The following is a 19,593-nucleotide window of genomic DNA, read 5'->3' as shown; positions in this document are numbered from 1 at the left end:
TTTGTTTATTTGAGGAGTTTCTTGTTTCTTGAGGTAGGATTGTCTTGCTATAAACTTCCCTCATAGAACTGCTTTTGCTGCATCCCATAGGTTTTGGGTCATCGTGTTTTCATTGTCATTTGTTTCTAGGTATTTTTTGATTTCCTCTTTGATTTCTTCACTGGTCTCTTGGTTATTTAGTAGCGTATTATTTAGCCTCCATGTGTTTGTATATTTTACAGATTTTTTCCTGTAACTGATATCTAGTCTCATAGTGTTGTGGTCGGAAAAGATACTTGATACAATTTCAGTTTTCTTAAATTTATCAGAGCTCGATTTGTGACCCAAGATATGATCTATCCTGGAGAATGTTCCATGAGCACTTGAGAAGAAATGTATTCTGTTGTTTTTGGATCGAATGTCCTATAAATATCAATTAAGTCCATCTTGTTTAATGTGTCATTTAAAGCTTGTGTTTCCTTATTTATTTTCATTTTGGAAGATCTGTCCATTGGTGAAAGTGGGGTGTTAAAGTCCCCTACTGTGATTGTATTCCTGTCGATTTCCCCTTTTATGGCTGTTAGCATTTGCCTTATGTATTGAGGTGCTCCTATATTGGGTGCATAAATATTTACAATTGTTATGTCTTCTTCTTGGATTGATCCATTGATCATTATGTAGTGTCCTTCTTTATCTCTTGTAACATTCTTTAAAGTCTATTTTGTCTGATATGAGACTTGCTACTCCAGCTTTCTTTTGATTTCCATTTGCATGGAATATCTTTTCCCATCCCCTCACCCTCAGTCTGTATGTGTCCCTAGGTCTGAAGTGGGTCTCTTGTAGACAGCACATATACAGGTCTTGTTTTTGTATCCATTCAGCCAGTCTCTGTCTTTTGGTTGGAGCATTTAATCCATTTACATTTAAGGTAGTTATCGATATGTATGTTCCCATTACCATTTTCTTAATTGTTTTGGGTTTATTATTGTAGGTCTTTTCCTTGTCTTGTGTTTCCTGCCTAGAGAAGTTCCTTTAGCATTTGATGTAAAGCTGGTTTGGTGGTGCTAAATTCTCTTAGCTTTTGCTTGTCTGTAAATATTTTAATTTCTCCGTTGAACCTGAATGAGATCCTTGCTGCGTAGAGTAATCTTGTTTGTAGGTTTTTCCCTTTCATCACTTTAAATATGTCCTGCCACTCCCTTCTGGCTTGCAGAGTTTCTGCTGAAAGATCTGCTGTTAACCTTATGGGGTTTCCCTTGTATATTATTTGTGTTTTTTTCCCTTTCTGCTTTTAATATTGTTTCTTTAATTTTTGATAGTTTCATTTATATGTGTCTTGGTGTGTTTCTCCTTGGATTTATCCTGAATGGGACTTTGTGCACTTCCTGGAGTTGATTGACTATTTCGTTTCCCACATTAAGGAAGTTTTCAACTATAATCTCTTCAAATATTTTCTCAGTCCCTTTCTTTTTCTCTTCTTCTTCTGGCACCCCTGTAATTTGAATGTTGTTGTGGTTAATGTTGTCCCAGAATTCTCTGAGATTGTCCTCAGTTCTTTTCATTCTTTTTTCTGTATTCTGCTCTGCAGTAGTTATTTCCACTATTTTGTCTTCCAGGTCACTTATCCGTTCTTCTACCTCAGTGATTCTGCTATTGATTCCTTCTAGAGAAATTTTAATTTCATTTATTATGTTGTTCATCATTGTTTATTTGCTCTTTAGTTCTTCTAGGCCCTTGTTAAACGTTCTTGTATTTTCTCCATTCTAGTTCCAAGATTTGGGATCATCTTTACTATTATTACTCTGAATTCTTTTTCAGGTAGACTGCCTATTTCCTCTTCGTTTGGTCTGGAGGGTTTTTCCCTTGCTCCTTCATCTGCTGTGTGTTTCTCTGTCTTCTCATTTTGCTTAACTTACTGTGTTTGGGTTCTCCTTTTCACAGGCTGCAGGTTCGTAGTTCCTTTTGTTTTTGCTGTCTGCTCCCAGTTACTAAGGTTTGTTCAGTGGGTTGTGTAGGCTTCCTGGTGGATGGGACTGGTTTCTTTGTTCTGGTGGATGAGGCTGCATCCTGTCTTTCTGGTGGGCAGGACCGCGTCCGGTGGTGTGCTTTGGGGTGTCTGTGACCTTATTATGATTTTAGGCGGGCTCTCCGCGAATGGGTGGGTTTGTGTTCCTGTCTTGCCAGTTGTTTGGCATAGGGTGTCCAGCACTGGAGCTTGCTGGTTGTTGAGTGGAGCTGGGTGTTAGTATTGAAATGGACATCTCTGGTAGAGCTTTTGCTGTTTGATATTACATGGAGCCCGGAGGTCTCTGTTGGACCAATGTCCTGATCTCGGCTCTCCCACCTCAGAGGCACAGGTCTGACACCCGGCCGGAGCACCAAGACCCTTTCAGCCTTACAGCTCAGAAGAAAAGGGAGAAAAAAAGCAAGTGAGAAAGAAAAAAAATTAAGTAAAGTAAAGTTATTAAAGTACAAAATAATTAAAAATAAAGAAAAAATTGAAAAGCAATTAAAAAAAGAGAGAAAGAAGAGAGCAACCAAACCGACAAAACAGATCTACAAATGTAACAAGCACTAAAAATCAACACTAAAAAATAAAAGAAAGTGGACAGACAGAACCCTAGGACAAATGGTGAGAGCAAAGCTATACAGACAAAGTCACACTAAGTCCACCGCCTGAATTTTGGGATGCTTCGTTGTGTATTCAGGTATTCCAGACATGCAGGTACATGAAGTTGATCCTGGAGATTTAATCCGCTGCTCCTGAGGCTGCTGGGAGGGATTTCCCTTTCTCTTCTTTGTTCGCACAGCTCCCGGGATCCAGCTTTGGATTTGGCCCCGCCTCTGCGTGTAGGTCGCCTGAGGGCGTCTGTTCTTCGCTCAGACAGGACGGGGTTAAAGTAGCAGCTGATTCGGGGGCTCTGGCTCACTCAGGCCGGGGGGGGGGGAAGGAGGGGCACGGCGTGCGGGGCGGGCCTGCTGCAGCGGAGGCCGGCGTGACGTTGCACCAGCCTGAGGCGCGCCGTGCGCTCTCCCAGGGAAGTTGTCCCTGCATCCAGGGACCCTGGCAGTGGCGGGCTGCACAGGCTCATGGGAGGGGGGTGTGGAGAGTGACCTGTGCTCGCACACAGGCTTCTCAGTGGCGGCAGCGGCAGCCTTAGCGTCTCATGCCCGTCTCTGGGGTCCACGCTCTTAGCCGCGGCTCGTGCTCATATCTGGAGCTCGTTTAGGTGGTGCTCTGAATCCCCTCTCGTCGCGCACCCCAAAACAATGTTCTCTTGCCTGTTAGGCAGGTCCAGACTTTTTCCCGGTCTCCCCCTCCCCGAGCCAGCTGTGGTGTGCTAGCCCCCTTCAGGCTGTGTTCACGCCGCCAACCCCAGTCCTCTCCCTGGGATCTGACCTCCGAAGCCGGAGCCTCAGCTCCCAGCCCTGCCCGCCCCGGCGGGGGAGCAGACAAGCCTCTCGGGCCGGTGAGTGCCGGTCGGCACCGATCCTCTGTGCAGGAATCTCTCCGCTTTTCCCTCCGCACCCCTGTTGCTGTGCTCTCCTCCGTGGCTCTGAAGCTTCCCCCTCTGCACCCGCAGTCTCCTCCAGTGAAGGGGCTCCTAGTGTGTGGAAACCTTTCCTCCTTCACAGCTCCCTTCCCGAGGTGCAGGTCCCGTCCCTATTCTTTTGTCTCTGTTTCTTCTTTTTTCTTTTGCCCTACCCAGTTACGTGGGGAGTTTCTTGCCTTTTGGGAGGTCTGAGGTCTTCTGCCAGCGTTCAGTAGGTGTTCTGTAGGAGTTGTTCCACGTGTAGATGTATTTCTGATGTATTTGTCGAGTGGAGGGTGATCTCCATGTCTCACTCCTCCGCCCTCTTGAAGCTAGGGACATCCATTTGCCCCAGAACTTTTGATCTGACCTTTTTCAGAGCTGAGAGAGTGCATTCAGTTGGCTATCTGCTGGTACTTATCAGAGAATCCTCTTGGCAAGTCTTGGGATGGTGATGCTATGGAGATAGTGGCAGTGCCCTGGCATCAATGCTAGAGCTTATCACTGTGCCTCCTGTAAATCAGATCTTTTTCTGAGCAATACACGTACGCACATAGATAGATGGATAGATAGATAGATAGATAGATAGATAGATAGATATGCACACATAGGTACATACATAGACAGATAGATGTATATATCATATATACGATTGCTCTGTTACCGAACTCAGGTTCAGCTGCTCGCTGCTCAGAAGCCAATCATTGGAGAGGCAAGGGTCAGTAGAGGGGAAACGTGCTTTAATCAGAAAAGCCGGCAATCTGGGGAGAAGGTGGACTTGTGTCCAGAGACCAGCTCTGAAGATTCTGCTCAGCCATGACAGTTTTTCCAGGAGAAAAGGGGGAAGAATCTCAGGGAATCATCAAGGCAGGAGGTTGGGTTCTGCATCTCCATTGCGTGCAGACTGGCTGACTCTCTCTTCAGATGGCATCTTGTCCGAGTGATCTGCCAGCAGGATTGCTAAGGGGATTGTTAGAGGCAGAGAGCCCGTGATTCTCTAACTACTCCATTCCTCATTCTTCTTTTTATCTAGGAAAAGAATCACCAGGTTAGACAAGGCATGGTGTGCATTCAGGAGAGCATAAGTCAGGAGTTGGTTTCATTTGCTTACTGATCTCATTCCTGTAATTAGATTCTTTCAGGGCTAGAGGGGAACAGAAATGGACAAACAGAAAAGGAGCAAAAGAGCTGGTTTCATGTTCAACTAGATATCATTTTGACACCTCAAAGTTAATGTGGTCAAAACTGAACTCATGTTTACCCTCCAGCCTTGCAACCCTCAAATGCCCCTTACACACAGTGCTCTGATGTAGGTCTGTATTTCATAGATCAGTTTCCTATGTCCAAAACATGGGAGTCCTCCTTAACTGTTTCTCCCAGAAAGTGACTAAGTCATATCAGTTCTTTTCCTAAATATATCTCGAACTGGTCTTTTGCAGGCCACTTTTAACTCTCACTTGCATTTCTGTAGCACTTTGCGAATTGCTTCAGGGGCCTCTCTCACATGCTTGTGTGGCACCCTGTTATACTTCTACGTATTGATTCCCCTTTAAAGTTTTAACTGTCTCTCTACTCTTCTGTGTCTCCTATTGTACTGTAAACATCTTAAAGTTGGAGAGTAGGGTTTTTTCATTCTTTTATCTCCACTTTGCTTCCTGGCTTAGAGAAAACGCTCAGCACATCACTGGGACTTGAGAGCATGAATGAATAGAAGGATATTTTCACCTCCCCTGTGTGGTAATAATTTGAGCTTACATAGAAATTACCGAAAACATTTTTATGAGGGAAAGCCCTTTTTGCACACGATTCGTCTTGCATTCTCTTATGTCTGCCTTTTTTTCTGAATGGATTGTAGATAGCTGTTAAACATCTCTTTAAAGCCCTGAGCCTATTGACTGCTTATCATGTATTACTCTGAATGCAATTCCTATTTCATTAATAAGCAAACAATATGTACAGCGTCTCCTCTTAATGTTTAAAAACTAATTTGCCTTCTTGGGGATATCAGTTCCATTCCCAGAGCATGGTTAGGTACGGTGTTTTGTATTATCCTGAGTATTGATACAGGAAAGCACATTTGTCTTGGGCTCTTGTCTTTGTTGAGAAGGATGGATGGCTCTACTTAATTATGATGAGATGTGCTGAATTAATTTAGCACTCTTTTCCACATTTGTGCATTAGATGTGAAAGCATCCGTCTCACTACACTCTCTTGGAAATCACTGACAGATCTGTTTCGTATATTGCTTTTTTAAATTATTTTATGTTATCCTACGAGGAACTTCATGTTTTTTTCTAGTATTTTCATGTCCATTTCATGGTATCCTTTTGATGGTCTTTTCCAGTGCTTTTCATTGTACTTGAAAACCTCTAAATCTCTTGTTTGATAAATATTGTTACAGATTTTAAAATTTAGATTAAATAATTGATAATAAAAGGACAAGATAAAAAAGAAATGCCTATATTTTATATTTAAATTATTTGTCTAAATTATTTCATTTTATTTTATCTTCCAGGATAGTTAAATTTTTTTGCTTTAATTACATTATATTCTATTATCTGAAGCTGCAAGGCAAGATCTCTTTGTTTTACATCCACAGTGATATTTAAGATATCCTATTGAGATCATAGTAGAATGAAGTGTTGAGATAACTGACTAAAAAACCATATTTTAAGTAATGTTTTGAATATGCTGGTACATGTCTATACATCTTGGTAGAATCTATGCATACTTCAAATTCACACTATAATATCTGGACTAGACAGTAGCCAGTGTCTTGGCAAAAGATGATAGAATAGATGTTCCTGTATTTAAACAGAAACCACGTTTCTTTCCAGATTTCCACTCTCTTTTTGTTTGTTTTCATGTTATCCATACCAGAAAAATCACTAAATTTGGTAATTGATTGAAATTTTATCCTATTTTATTTTTGAAATAACTTAAAGATTTCACAAACTTAAATTAATTCATTATTTTTAATGAAGCTTGGGCAACTATGACCAGTGCTGAACTAAGAATTAAATCAGATTTGAGACCAGCTTTCTGCCCTGATGTGGCTTATAAATTACTTAAATAAATCACGAATATTGAAAGAATAGCCACGACGTATACTAAATTGCTTTAAACTATGCCAAAATTTAAAACCTACTTCCTATTTGGCATCTCAGATTGTTTTACAGTGAAAACAGCAACATGAGATTTCTCTGTATAGTTTTCATTAGGAATGTGATAGTGTCATGATTTGGATCTTAGTGTAATCTTACCATGCAGTTGCATCAGTGTGTGACTATTTAAGATTAAATCTTCATTTATTTCACTTTAAGACTCTGTTCTCCCCTAGAGCCTTAAATACTGCCCAGCTGTGGAAACAGACCACAACCAAAACTGATTAATTGGGCATAAATATTACAGAAGTTAAATTTCCAAACTTTCCCGGAAAGTTTAACATTAGCTGTGTGCTCAGTGGAAATGATGTTAATATGTATAATTTATCCTTATTACTATTAGAGAACATATTAACAAGAGCACAGCATTTCAGGAAGCACAAGTGTACTTCTTACCTTGTTTTTGAGCCATTGGTATAACAGAGGATAAATAATTATGTCATTAAGAGTGAGTGTGAAAGGAGATCATTAATGAATTCCAGGAATGGGTACAGTAAGTATGATGATGTAGAAGCTTTGGTTGGGCAAGTACTAGGCAAAGTCTAATTTTCACAGTTGTCTGATAACACAATGAGTCAATGGCAGCGTAAGACATATTACAGTCTTGTATCTGATATAGCCTTTCCTTCCTCTGTCATCTCCAGCTGTAAGCACAAGATGTACCTGGAAAGGCTACCAAACACCAGCATCATTATCCCATTCCATAACGAAGGCTGGACTTCACTCCTCCGGACCATCCACAGCATCATCAACCGAACCCCAGAAAGTCTGATTGCAGAAATCATCCTGGTCGATGACTTCAGTGATAGAGGTAAGATGTCATTAATAATATTTTATGTGATTCTCTTACCACCTACGTAATCATTACTGGCTTTTAAAGTAAAGCAGATGATCATTGTGATGGTTTCTTTCTAATTCTATCTGAAAGGAGATGATAAAGTTTTGTCTATGTAGTGATGCTGTGATTTCATAAAACGTTGACCAAAATGCGAAAGGAATTGAACGAAAAGTTATGGGCATCATTTGGGGACCTATAAGAAATTTGTATTACATTTCTGTTGTAAATTAGAGAGGTATTGGCAGAATGCCTCAAATTCTACCTGCAGCTTCAGGACAAACATTGTAAAATATGTTACGGTAAGTACATATGAATGGTGAAATATTCCAGTGGAAGCAGAAAATCTGTTCCCCTTTCTGAAAAGGATCTGCTCTGTTATTTACCAGTGTGATACATTCTCCAGGCTGTGCTTGTGTTACTTCATAAATACTGGAAATTATAAGTAACACAAATAAGTATTTTTACTTGGCAATTTTAGCTATTTTATCATATCTGAACAATAATAACAGCAGAAAGGCCTGGAATGCGGTGTATTAGAAAATTTGACACAGTTCTACTCTTTTTTGTAGTTTTTACTATTCTCATGAACACAGTTTGGTTTATAAGTCAGGGGAATAAGATTATAGAAAGTTTCTTGAGATTAGGACTTGATAAATCATATTCACTCTAAATAGGGGAAAGTAAAATTCTTCTTGGCTGGTGTGAGTGGAGAGGCGGAAACCTCTTCTAAAGATATTCATCTACCTTCTGTTTCCTTGCATGAAGGAGCTCTGTTTAACTGTACTGTATGTGTGTAAGAAAGAGCGGCAGGAAACGAGTTTGCGTGTTATTCTTATGCCTTCGAGGACATGCATCTTGAGATCCTATGGATTAATTGAGGTTTTGGAAATCTCATTTGCAACAGAAACATTTTCTTCGTAGTGCTTAAAAATTCTGTAGAAGTAAAACTGCTTGGTGTGTTAGTTTTGAGTTTCCTTTAGCATTTTTGTCTGCAATGATTCGCTTCAAAAACTGATTCAGGGTTTGCCGGTAATTCATATGTGTTGAAGTTCGTAGGCCAAAAAAAAAGGTTGTCTGTTGTTCTATTAAAATAGTAAACTACGAACTTGGTAATTTAGGTTGATTTCAAAGTAGTTTTTGCCTTGCATTGCTTCTGCAGTTGTGTGTTCAATAAGTATCTAAATTAGTATCTAATAAGTACCTAAATTAAATGTGTTACTTAAAATTAATTTAAATAACACATTGATTTCTTTTTTATTCTAATTGAGGCTACTTATTTCAAAGCAGTCATTACCACCTCAGGCTAAAAATAGGCATTTCATGTGTTAAAGCTAAAACTGTGCTTTTAAATAAAAGAACGAAAAAGGGGATAAAGATCTGGGGCCACACATCACCAAATAAATGGCATTTTTTGATTGACTGGTACCAAGAGAAATAAGACAGTGTATCTGTGGACGATTTTCGACATAATTAACTTTGTCTTGGTAAACTATTTCCTACAGCAGAATTTTGACCTGGGGGTAATAAAGTAGGAGGCACTTGGTAGCAGTACACTGTGGTTTGTAGAGTTTCTGCTGGATATTTCTCAAAGGTATTTTTCAGCTGAAAGTCTTTAAAGAGGGAGAAAATAGTGGCATCTCCTTTTGTCTTGAGTTTAAATCATTGTCATCTCTGTATAGTAGTGACTTTGATAGACTGTCCCTTCTGTAGCGACTTTGATAGACTGTCCCTTCTGCTTAGAATTTTACCCAGGAAGGAAGTGTGTTCTGCATGGTCCATGTCATTGCTGTTAGTGACATGAAGCAACACAAAAAGGATTGGTTGGGAGAGTAATGGTGATTTTGACTTTCCTGCGGGACATTTTTGAGGATAATCATTATTTTAATGCTTTCGTAAATCTTTCCTTTAGTTACTCTATTCCTGTGAACTATCAAGTTGAAAGTCGTATTTTATGATCATTAAACTTTCAAACGGGAAAGCTTTTTGAATATTGCTTTTCATTTTACTAGCCTGACGATAGTGTAAGACTAAACGTTGAAAGACATGTGATAAAAATACTTCCACAAATCTTTTAGAGTATACCATAATTCTAAAGGTGCATGGAATAAGAGAAGCCCTTCTTTCCAATTTTTGTTTCAGATTACAGAATCTCTTCTGATAAAATATTAGGGTTTAGGTGAACCTAAAAGCATCACTCCTGCTTTCTGAATTGTGAGAAATCTAGAAAATCAACATGGTAAACACAGGTTAGAATCCTGATAACAACTATGAACTGTATGACTTTGGGTAAATTAACCTCGCGGTGTCTCAGATTCCTTATCAAAATGGGGATAAGTAACTCATTAGTTATCTAAGTACCTCCTCCCGGGAGGTTGTGATGAAGACCTACTTTGATGGCTGAAGGAACTGTGCTCCACAGGAGAGCAACTGCTCTCAACTTCTGACCATTCCTCCCCGAATACTGTCCGGAAACACAACATCAATATTCTACATACTTTTGTGAGGAGATCCTCTCAATTTAATGAAATCTTATTCACAAAATTGAATCAGTCAGTCCTCTGTCTATGTGTCCATCCATCCATCCATCATCTACCCATCTACCTATCACCTACCACGTCGCCCCCACAACCCCAGTTGCAACAGAAGTTATTTAGAAGTCATGCCTTCCTAGAAGGCATATGAAGACGAATTGTGGTCATTTATAACATGTTGGAAAAATTAGGACTGCCTTAACATTTTTTTTTTTAAATCTCCAGTTTTACTAATAAGCAGGTAGTTTATACGGGTACTGAAGAAAAATGAAATTTTAGAGTTTCAACAAAAGGAGGGTAAATAGAACATGTCACCTCCCTAAATTATGTCAGTGACCTTAATGTTTATCAAAAATTCCTTTCAGGATTGTTTTTACTATTGTAAGAGAAGGAAGATATTTCCAGGCATCTCTTGTTTACAGGGCCTCTAAGACAAAGAAGTTTTCTCTGCTTTTTAGTCAGATATGATGCATAGCCATGCTGTTAAAAGCTATTATACTTTATGCTTTTTTTTTTTTTTTACTTTTGGACGACCCAGAAATCAGAGTATTTTCCACCGGTTCTTTAAAAATCAGGTTAAGTAGGCTAGACAAATTTTAAAGTACAAGAAAATATAGGGGATTTTTTTGGCCTCCTTCAGGAAATTATTTCTGAAATGTTACACTTCATATTTATTTTCAGAAATATATTCTAGTCCCAAGTCTGTTCAGTATGCGTTTTAACACCTTTGCACTATAGTTCTGTTGAATATTCTCTAATGTCCTTTGGCTAAAGGCAATAAAATTTTGACAAGATTTAATCAAACATTACTGCTTTATATTTTATGTCTTCCAGGTCAGTAGAATAGCTACACATGAAAAAAAAAAAAAGAAAAGGAAAGCCAACATGTTAGCCATGTTAATAGCACAAGTGTAATATCGCTTGGAATTCATAGTTCCAAAACATGTAATCATTCTATGATTGGTGAATTCTGCAAAATTGGTTTCATAGCAATAGAGAAAAAAATACTAAAGTATTTTCGAATTATAAAATCAGTGCAAAGTGCTTTCTAAAAATCAGCTTGAATTTACCCAGTTGACCCAGTTATCAAAATGCTTTTAAAAAATGAACATCCCAGCACTTCTCAGTTTAGATATTCTTCCTGAAATGAGCTTGGTAAACAGAGTGTTGTTTTAGCCTCAGAACATAAGCCTACTGTCTATAAAAACAGGAAGGTGCAGGCCTACAGGTAAAATTTCAAAACCAACGCCGTGTTTTTGCTATCTGACGCTTACCAAAGTTAGTGAATATATATATATTTTTTTCAGTAAGCTCTCAGAAATACATCTAACAACTTAACTTGAGGCTTCTAACAAGACTTCATGATGACTTTAAAGCAGGACTAATCCTGGGCTTATCTCCAAATTCCAGGCAACCTTCACGGCATGCACACGGAAAATGTTGAAATGTGTGAACTAAGCTGGGGCTTAGCCTCAGAGACAGGGCAGATTTGAACCTGACAGTTCTCTAAAGTTTGTGTGCTTAGAGGAATTCAAGTTTAAATGGAGGGAACTCACAGGAGAGTTGCTGATACACTTCCCTTAATGCAGGTGTGAGGGCACTATTGTGCCCTGGGTGTGTATGTACACACGCATGCACACTAACTCACTCTCGCCCCTGCTTGTTTCAAACTTCCTGGACAGGGAAAGTAGGGAGCTGAGTGTTAGAGTTTCACAAACACCTGTTATTCTCCATGTTCTAGTTAGAGGGAAAATCACAAACTTAAAACTATCCTTCCGATCTAGCAAAATCAGCCACTTTAAAGAAATCTAGTTTACTCTTCCTCAGAGAGCATAGATCCTCACTACTCAAAGTGTGGTCCATAGATCAGCAACGTCAGCATCACATTGAGGCTTATCAGTCATGCAGACTGTCAGGCTCCATCCAGATATATCAGACTCTTCACTTCAACAAAACCTATGTGTCATTTTTATGCAAATCAGGGTTTCAGAATAATTGTCATGTGTCTCAGAATTGGGGTTGGAGCTTCAGTGAGTAATATAAATGCATAAATAGCTTAATTTCAAAAATCTCCTGTGTCTTATCCATATTATTTTGACGTACATTTTTCTACTCTTATTATTTAGCATTTAATTGATATTGGATTTATAAATCTGCAAGGGGAAATTTGGAATGGGAATTCGACAGTATTACCTCTACATTATTTTATGTGACATTTGTGATAACATTTCTTTGATAAATGTTGGCATTTTCACAAGTTTATAGACATTTACTATGCCTTCTCATGAACTCATTTTGTAGCATTTTATGTTGAATTTCAGATTACTGCTGTTACTCCTCCTTTGCCAATTTTCCTTCTTTGTTATACAAATGTGCCTTCCAATATTTTGTAGATCTAATTTGCTTTGAAATCATTTAATAATTTTCGTGCCAAATTCAGAAATCACATGTATGTGTATACATACACACACAATTTCTTTAAAGGTCCATATTACCATCAAAATCTTAGACTCTTCACATAGATAAATTGTTTATAAATCTTTAAAATACTGAGAATATTTTAAGTCATTTCACAGGTGGTAATGATGAGTCTTGAATTCCAGGTTCTACTTTACTCAGATAGTCTCCAAGTATACCATTAAGGAAAGTTTCCATAACCAGACAAATCAGTTGGCAGAAGTTTTACAGCTGTTCAAAGCTGGAAGGTACCATTGGTGTGAAAAGGTTGTAAAATAGATGAAGAATGGTAGTGCATTTCTATCTTAAATGATAAAATACTAACACTAAAGTGCATATAAAGATTCAGAGGTGACAGTCAACGGAAATGCCTTTGTGCTGGTTTTCCGTCAGGCCACTAGACCGTAAGACAAGCCATTTTTATGTCTCAGATTTATTGAGCGCCGGTCACTCTAAGTGAATCTTGGAATTGCTTAGATTTATTAAGTTGTAAGGATAATTGCATTTTAAAATCAAAATACAATATTAAATACTAATAAGTAACAGGAGCTGAGAAAATATTATAAAATTCAACTGTACACTTTTAGAAATTTATCATCACCTGCTATAGAAGTGAAAGAAAGCTGATTGATTTCTGTTGATAAATTTGCATATCATGCCGCATAAGGATGAAATGTACAGTTTTAATAAAACTGTTCTGTTTTCGCAATTATTTTTGTGTCTGCCGCCGAAGGGAGTCCAGGGCATAGAGTCGTAAATATGAACGTAGAACAGTTATATGTTCTCAAAGTCAGAGGAAAATAGGGAAGACAATTTATGAAGCGTACATTCTGCAAGTTCCAAAACACAAAATCAACTCATAAAAATGTCTTTACGTGTTTGTAAAATATGAATCCTACCCATCAGTGGCAGCATATGCTTTGAATAGAAGCTGTCTTGGAAGGCAAAGCACTCCTGGGATTTCTCTCCCTCTTACTTTTAAACGAAAACGTGTTGTAAATGTCTGTGTAAACAAAGGACCATATCTGACAAAATAACGAGTTATGTGTCCTTGCTGAGCCTGATATTTGCCGTAATGTTTAGACCAGCATTTTGCTTTCTCCTTTTTCTTCTGTAGAGCAAATGTGACTAATCCTTGCAGTTTTCAGGATTGTTCCTGAGCATTACACACAGTCGCGAGGGTCACGATCCTCACGAATACCACTGGAACGCTTTCTTTATTCTGGTAGAAACAGCCTATTTTAAGTAGATCCTTTTTTTGCAGATTAGGATAAAAGGTCTTCAGATTCTATAAAGGTATATGTTTTTCTTGATGAATTGTTTTAGGAATTAGCCTCTATAAGACTGGCACTGGAAGGTTCAGAATTTGGGGGATGATATCCTCTGTCTTCTCAATAAAGTCCTAATATATCAAATTTGATGAAATGTATTTGTTTCAGTTCAATTTCAGTAAAATTTATATTTGATTGAATAAAGATACATGTGCTGAAACTTCCACACAAATAGACATTTTTATGTGGTGTTAGAAACTGTTTTAAAAATGTTCTAATGTAGAATTTGAGACTAGAGTGTTGGAATGGACCAGTTCTAGATGAATTTTGAACACAAAAATAAGTATCTTGGAAAATAGAATGAAGAGGCACACTTAAGTTCTGTTGTCTAGTTGGGCTGTAGTTAGGTATCATGTATAATATTAAAGCATATTTCACAGTTGAAAAATTTTGTTACCGCTTTCTTTTTCTTTCTTTATCATTTAAAAAATATTTTGTGTACTTGAATGAATGAGATAAATTTAAAATACTGTTAATTCCTGTGAGGTCTTTAAAAATGCCCACACAGAAAATGTTGTCAATTTAGGGGTTGTAAGTATTTATATTTCCTCTATTAGTTGCTTTTAAGTTTTTAAAAAATATTTTCATTTTGAAGAAATGATAAATCTCATCTAATTGTCATTGTTTTAACTAGCATTTTGCTATTTTACAGTTCTATTCTCTTTAAATATTAGCTTGAGGCATATGAAATTGTCATTTTTTGTAGAACATTAATGGCTGGCTGATCATTTCATATATTTCAACCTTAATAACCGACTATCTTAAAACCTCTCTCTGAATTGAATAATTATTTAGGGCTCATGTTTTAAATTAGTCCTTTTAAAGATAGGGGAGGGCAGCTCCCATCCTCAGGTGGTGGGTGAGCCAATCTGGCTTTCCAGTTGCGTTTTCTGGATGAAAACTCCACATGGGTGAATTCATATGGGTTTGGCGTAGAAGAAGGGGATGCTTCTTTTCAAAGCAAAACCGTTACAGCTCACCAATGTCACAAGGCATGACTTCCTCAAGAAAAATAAATTGTGCCGTTCATTTTATGGCAGATTAAATCCCATTTATTTTCCTCGCAGACAGCTGTTTTGAGTAGGATTGTCACTCATAGGAAACCATTTTGTGGATCTGGGGCTTCAGATCTTGGGTAGGGATGACTTCCTCTGATGAAATAAAAGGTGATGTTGTATGAGGATTTCTCTTGTCAGCAAACCTCAGCTGGTGAGCTTTAAGAATAAAATGTTTTGTATTTCAAACAGTCCTTTTTTGGCGCCTAAAGATCCACCTGCTCTTAATTTTTTAAAAAAATCACTGCATTGACACAATGAAAAACAACACAAATATTTCCTCCTTTATCTTGAATTATAACACTTCCTTAGAAAATGATCAGTCTCTCATCAGTCAGGGTTTTTGATAAGCCGACAAGTTTTAAACATCAAGTGCATCTGTCTTGATAAAACACATTTTAACAAAATTCTCCTAATAAGAATTGTCTTTTATGTCAACTGAGGAACAATTCCACATTAGACTGGTAAGATCTTTCAGATGAAGGAAATTGCAGGTGACCTGGCACATTTGTACCCTTTTATAGATGAATAAATAGAGGCTCAGGGAGGTGACATCCTAGGTCACACACTAGGTCAACTTTATATGCTGAGATAAATGCTAGATTAACCTCAAATGGATGGTTTTTCTGCTTAGGCATTCAGGGTTCCTCTCCTCTGTAGTTTTCTCAGACATCTAATTCTGAGAAGCTAGAACCATTCTGATACTATCTTCAATTTGATAAAACTGTACTACAGTTACATAGACACTCTAGATAATTGAAACTAATTTATTACCCATTTTCTCACCTTAGGTGCAGGGTCGTAATAGAAACCATCATTTCACTGTGTACACACACATAGTAGAATGAAGAATTCATGAGCAAAGTAATGACTTGAGCACACAAATCTCAGTGTCCAAATGGCCTTTTAGCCCTGCGGGGGGCCAATCAGGGCTTTCCTCCTGGAGAGACGAGTGTTTCTAACATGCTGAAAGGCTCACAAAGTAATGAAATAGGGCATAAAACATAGTTAGACATGTTTCACGTGGCTTCCCAGGCTGATTCAAAGTAGAATTTCTTGAGGTAAGTGAATGGATTTTAGGCTGTCCTCTTGTAGATCATCTGAGTCTGTCTTTACTCTGGATGTATTGTTCCAGATTTAGGCAGCCTCACTTCACAGAAACCAAGACACTTCTGAGATCGCCGGGGCCACTCTTGTGTAAAATGTCCCCAGAAAATGAGAGTCTTTCTGGGACAGAGCAGCTGGGCTGCGGGTGCAGGGGTAGGGGTGAATGGGCAAATATCTAACATTGGATACTCATTAGATGCACATCGTTGATTTTCCCTTTATTTTTTATTTTTTTTGTCTTATCTACTAAAACTAAGTGGAATATATTTATGTTTACAAACCACTTGGGAAACTAGTCGGTGCCTCATAGCTCAGAAAACACTGACCCCAACATTGTAGGGGGACAGCGACAAGGGAAGCTTAATTTTATGTCTTGAATAAACTTAAGCTCCGTCACTTATCATTTTGAGTTTTGCATGTTTCTGCAGGATACATTAAGGCCACCTCCAACCTAATGGAGATACACTTAGGGTTTAAAGTAAAATTTAAGCCATTGATTTTTTTCAGGTTGGGTACATTTTTTTTCCTCTAGTTTTGCTCAGTTTAAGCACTGCTTCTTGGAAAATAAAGGCTCTATGAAGAAAAGAAGATATTTGTTTATTTTATAGTACTGTTATAAAATTATGGACTCATGGAACAGATACAAATACTGCGAGCAGTTAACAACCTATGTCTTAGAGTCTTGAATCCAAGTCTCAGCTCTGCCAGTTCAGGCCTGGAGACCTTAGAAAGGATTGATGTGACCCTAGATTTCAGAAACAACAAGACACAATGTCACTATTTTTTTTCACTTTCAAAAAAAAAAAAATCTCTCTAAACTGAAAGGTTAGGAAAAACACGTCGCTCACTATAGAGAGGAGATAGCAGGTAATCTGTGACCACTTCATATAAGTTCGTGCTTGAAGGTCTAAACGATTGCCGCGTGCTTGGAGAAATTAACAAAATTTACCTTTTAACCGTGAATAATTTTCATGAAATGATGATGAAGGAAATAACTTCCCAAGACTGGAGTCAGATAAATACAGTGTCTGTATCTATAAAAAGGCACATTTCAGGTTCCAAAGTTCAGTGCACTTGCTTTTGATCTTTGCAAAATTTTTAAAGTAATTGCATCAGTGCTTTCGTAATCTTTGCATTTTCCTTTACCCTATACATCAGTATGAAGCCCTGAAGAGACCCAAATGGCTTGGCAGTCCTGACAACTTACCTAAGACCATAGGCGACATGGTTGTCTTATAAATTCCCATAGGTCCCTCATTGCAAAAGGATTTATGAATCAAAAGGAGAAGTCATTGCGATGGACAAAGATTCAGGGACGTATAAACCAGATCTTCATTTAAATATCTGTAGCTTCTACACAGCGGACAGTCAGCTTAATAGGAGATACTAAAAGCTATAAGCGCATCAGTGATGTATTCCTAGGTGTATACTTTCTTCCTGCAGGAACACTTTCTCATAACTGGCAAGTGGTACTAATACATAAGGTACACTTTATGATGACTACCTTAATTTTAGCCGAATGGTATCCCGGGAACTACATATCCATCTGCAGAGATATGACACATTTCAAAAGTACACAGTATAGTTAAAACTGTATAGTTAGTCAAAAAATCAAAGGAGCCAATGCCGATTCTTTTAATTTCTAGGGTGCAGATGTCTTGCTCCTCCTAAATGAGCAGCTTTATTGCCAAGTCTAATAAGGCGACACTTACTAGGGATCAGGGAACTGATGACTGATTCCTAAAATTGAATCATCAAGTACAGGGGAACCACGAAGTAGACACCACTTAGGAAAAGGAGGGGACTAAAATCAAAATACTATCGCACTTGACTGTATAACCTATTACAGAACTGCCAGTGATTGCACTGCTCTTGGTAAAAATTGTAAGATATTACTAGTTGGTAGAACTTGAAAGAGAATAGCAATGGATGCTTTCGGTTAAGATGTAGTTCCTTCATGTCAGACTGTCGTCCCAAAGGCAAATCTACTATGTGTAATTATTCAGCTCAAATCCAGGTATCAAAGACTGAACTCTTCTGCAGGCCAGAGGCAATTACTTTCAAGCCCTGAATAGAAGTTTGCATTCAGTATCTTCAGCTCGTTTCCTAATTTTCTTCCTCTCTCTCTCCTTGTAATTGAAAGGAATGAACGTACTCTGTGGCTTCATGTTTTGACACCTGTTGATTAAGGATAGTGTGTAAAATAATTCAGCAAATGCATGTCTCTTGTCAAACATACGTTTCAAGTTTTAGGAATGCTGGCCACTTAATATCTCTAAAATGTGTTTTTAGCCTCTTTCAGAATTCAAAAGGGTTACCTATTTTGGTAATTTTAGGGAAAGCTCTTAGTCTTTACTACAGACTGGTTAATATTTTATGGTAAATTCAAATCCCTTGGCACTGTAGGTTGAGAGCTTCTGATGATTCAGTATGGTGAAGGCTTTTCTGGTGAGAGATGTCAATTACAGGGCGTCACTAGCACAGATAGAGCAAATGGTCTTTTCAAATTCCTTCAGCCACTGTCCCTTTGAGGATCAGGGAACATCTGCAAGGGAGCTGAAATCTAAAGCGCCCGGGGAGAAAGCTGCCACAGTGCCTCACCTGAATGCTGGGCTTCATCCCCGCTGGAACTGAGGGATGCTTATGGGTTAGGGTTCCATACTTGGCCTAAACATTGAACCCAGGATAAGCTTTTGCCAAGACAATGCTTGGTGAGTAGTATCAGCATCTCCTGTTCATTTCAATGCCTGAAAATGTGGTTAATTCTCTTATGTTATCAACAATGAGTCAGAAGGGGCAGACTGTTTTAAGTCCTGTATCCCCTCCCTTCCCTGATCAGCAACCATTCGAATGTGCCCTTTGGAACTCAGGGAAGGTCATGGAGGCTGGGGTCTATTCCCTAGACATAAGAAACAGGGGACAGAAATGCTTCTGTGCCCAGGAGCCCCATAGATCCTGCTTGGTTTCCTGACCTGAATATTCAAAAAACTACTGGACCTCTGGGCCTCAATGACCCACAGGTGTTTCAAACTCAATGTGTCTAAACTCTCCCAATTTTAATTCTCTCTTCCTTCTCAGTTTATGACATCATTGTTCATCCAAACTCTTCTAAATTGTTGAGAATTATCCCTGTGAAGTCTCTTTCTTGCCCACATCTCACATCCAGTCAAGGAGCAAATCTTGCCTAGTGTGCCTCCTGAGTACTTTTCAAACCATCCTCTCTTCTAATTCCATTCAAAGTAGCTGTAGTTCACTCACTGAAATGCCCTTCTGACTTGTTGCTCTGCCTCCAGCTTCGTCCCTCTCAAATCCATCATCCATTATTAAAATGATCTTTATAACCAGCAAAACTGCCCCCACCACCTCTTTTTAAAACTCTTCTTTGCTTCCTGGAGCCCCCCGCACCCGCCAACGTGCCAATCAGAGTCCACTATTCCTCAAGAAGCCCTGAGTTCATGAGTGCTCTACTCATCTTCTCTGAATCCCACCTTCCAGATTTTGCCATTGCAAAATGAAGATTGCACGTATTCCATCCACAGAGCCTTTTTTTTAAATTTTATTTTATTTTTATTTTTGACTGCATTGGGTCTTCGTTGCT

The 19,593-nt window shown here is 38.5% G+C and overlaps 1 protein-coding gene across 1 annotated transcript in view; it reads left to right on the top strand.

Annotated features, from left to right (window-relative positions):
* Positions 1–19,593, top strand: part of GALNTL6 (polypeptide N-acetylgalactosaminyltransferase like 6) — a gene marked incomplete at both ends in the record, with an annotated part of 1,125,661 nt that overhangs the window by 502,477 nt on the left and 603,591 nt on the right. Inside the window, one exon of the mRNA XM_082841967.1 lies at positions 7,321–7,487. Coding sequence (XP_082698093.1) covers positions 7,321–7,487 — 167 coding nt within the window. The remainder of the gene's footprint in view (positions 1–7,320; positions 7,488–19,593) is intronic.

Source organism: Leucopleurus acutus (genome assembly GCF_964270905.1).
Source record: "Leucopleurus acutus genome assembly, chromosome: 7".
Lineage (NCBI taxonomy): Eukaryota > Metazoa > Chordata > Mammalia > Artiodactyla > Delphinidae > Leucopleurus > Leucopleurus acutus.
This window is presented reverse-complemented; position numbering and strand designations above follow the sequence as displayed.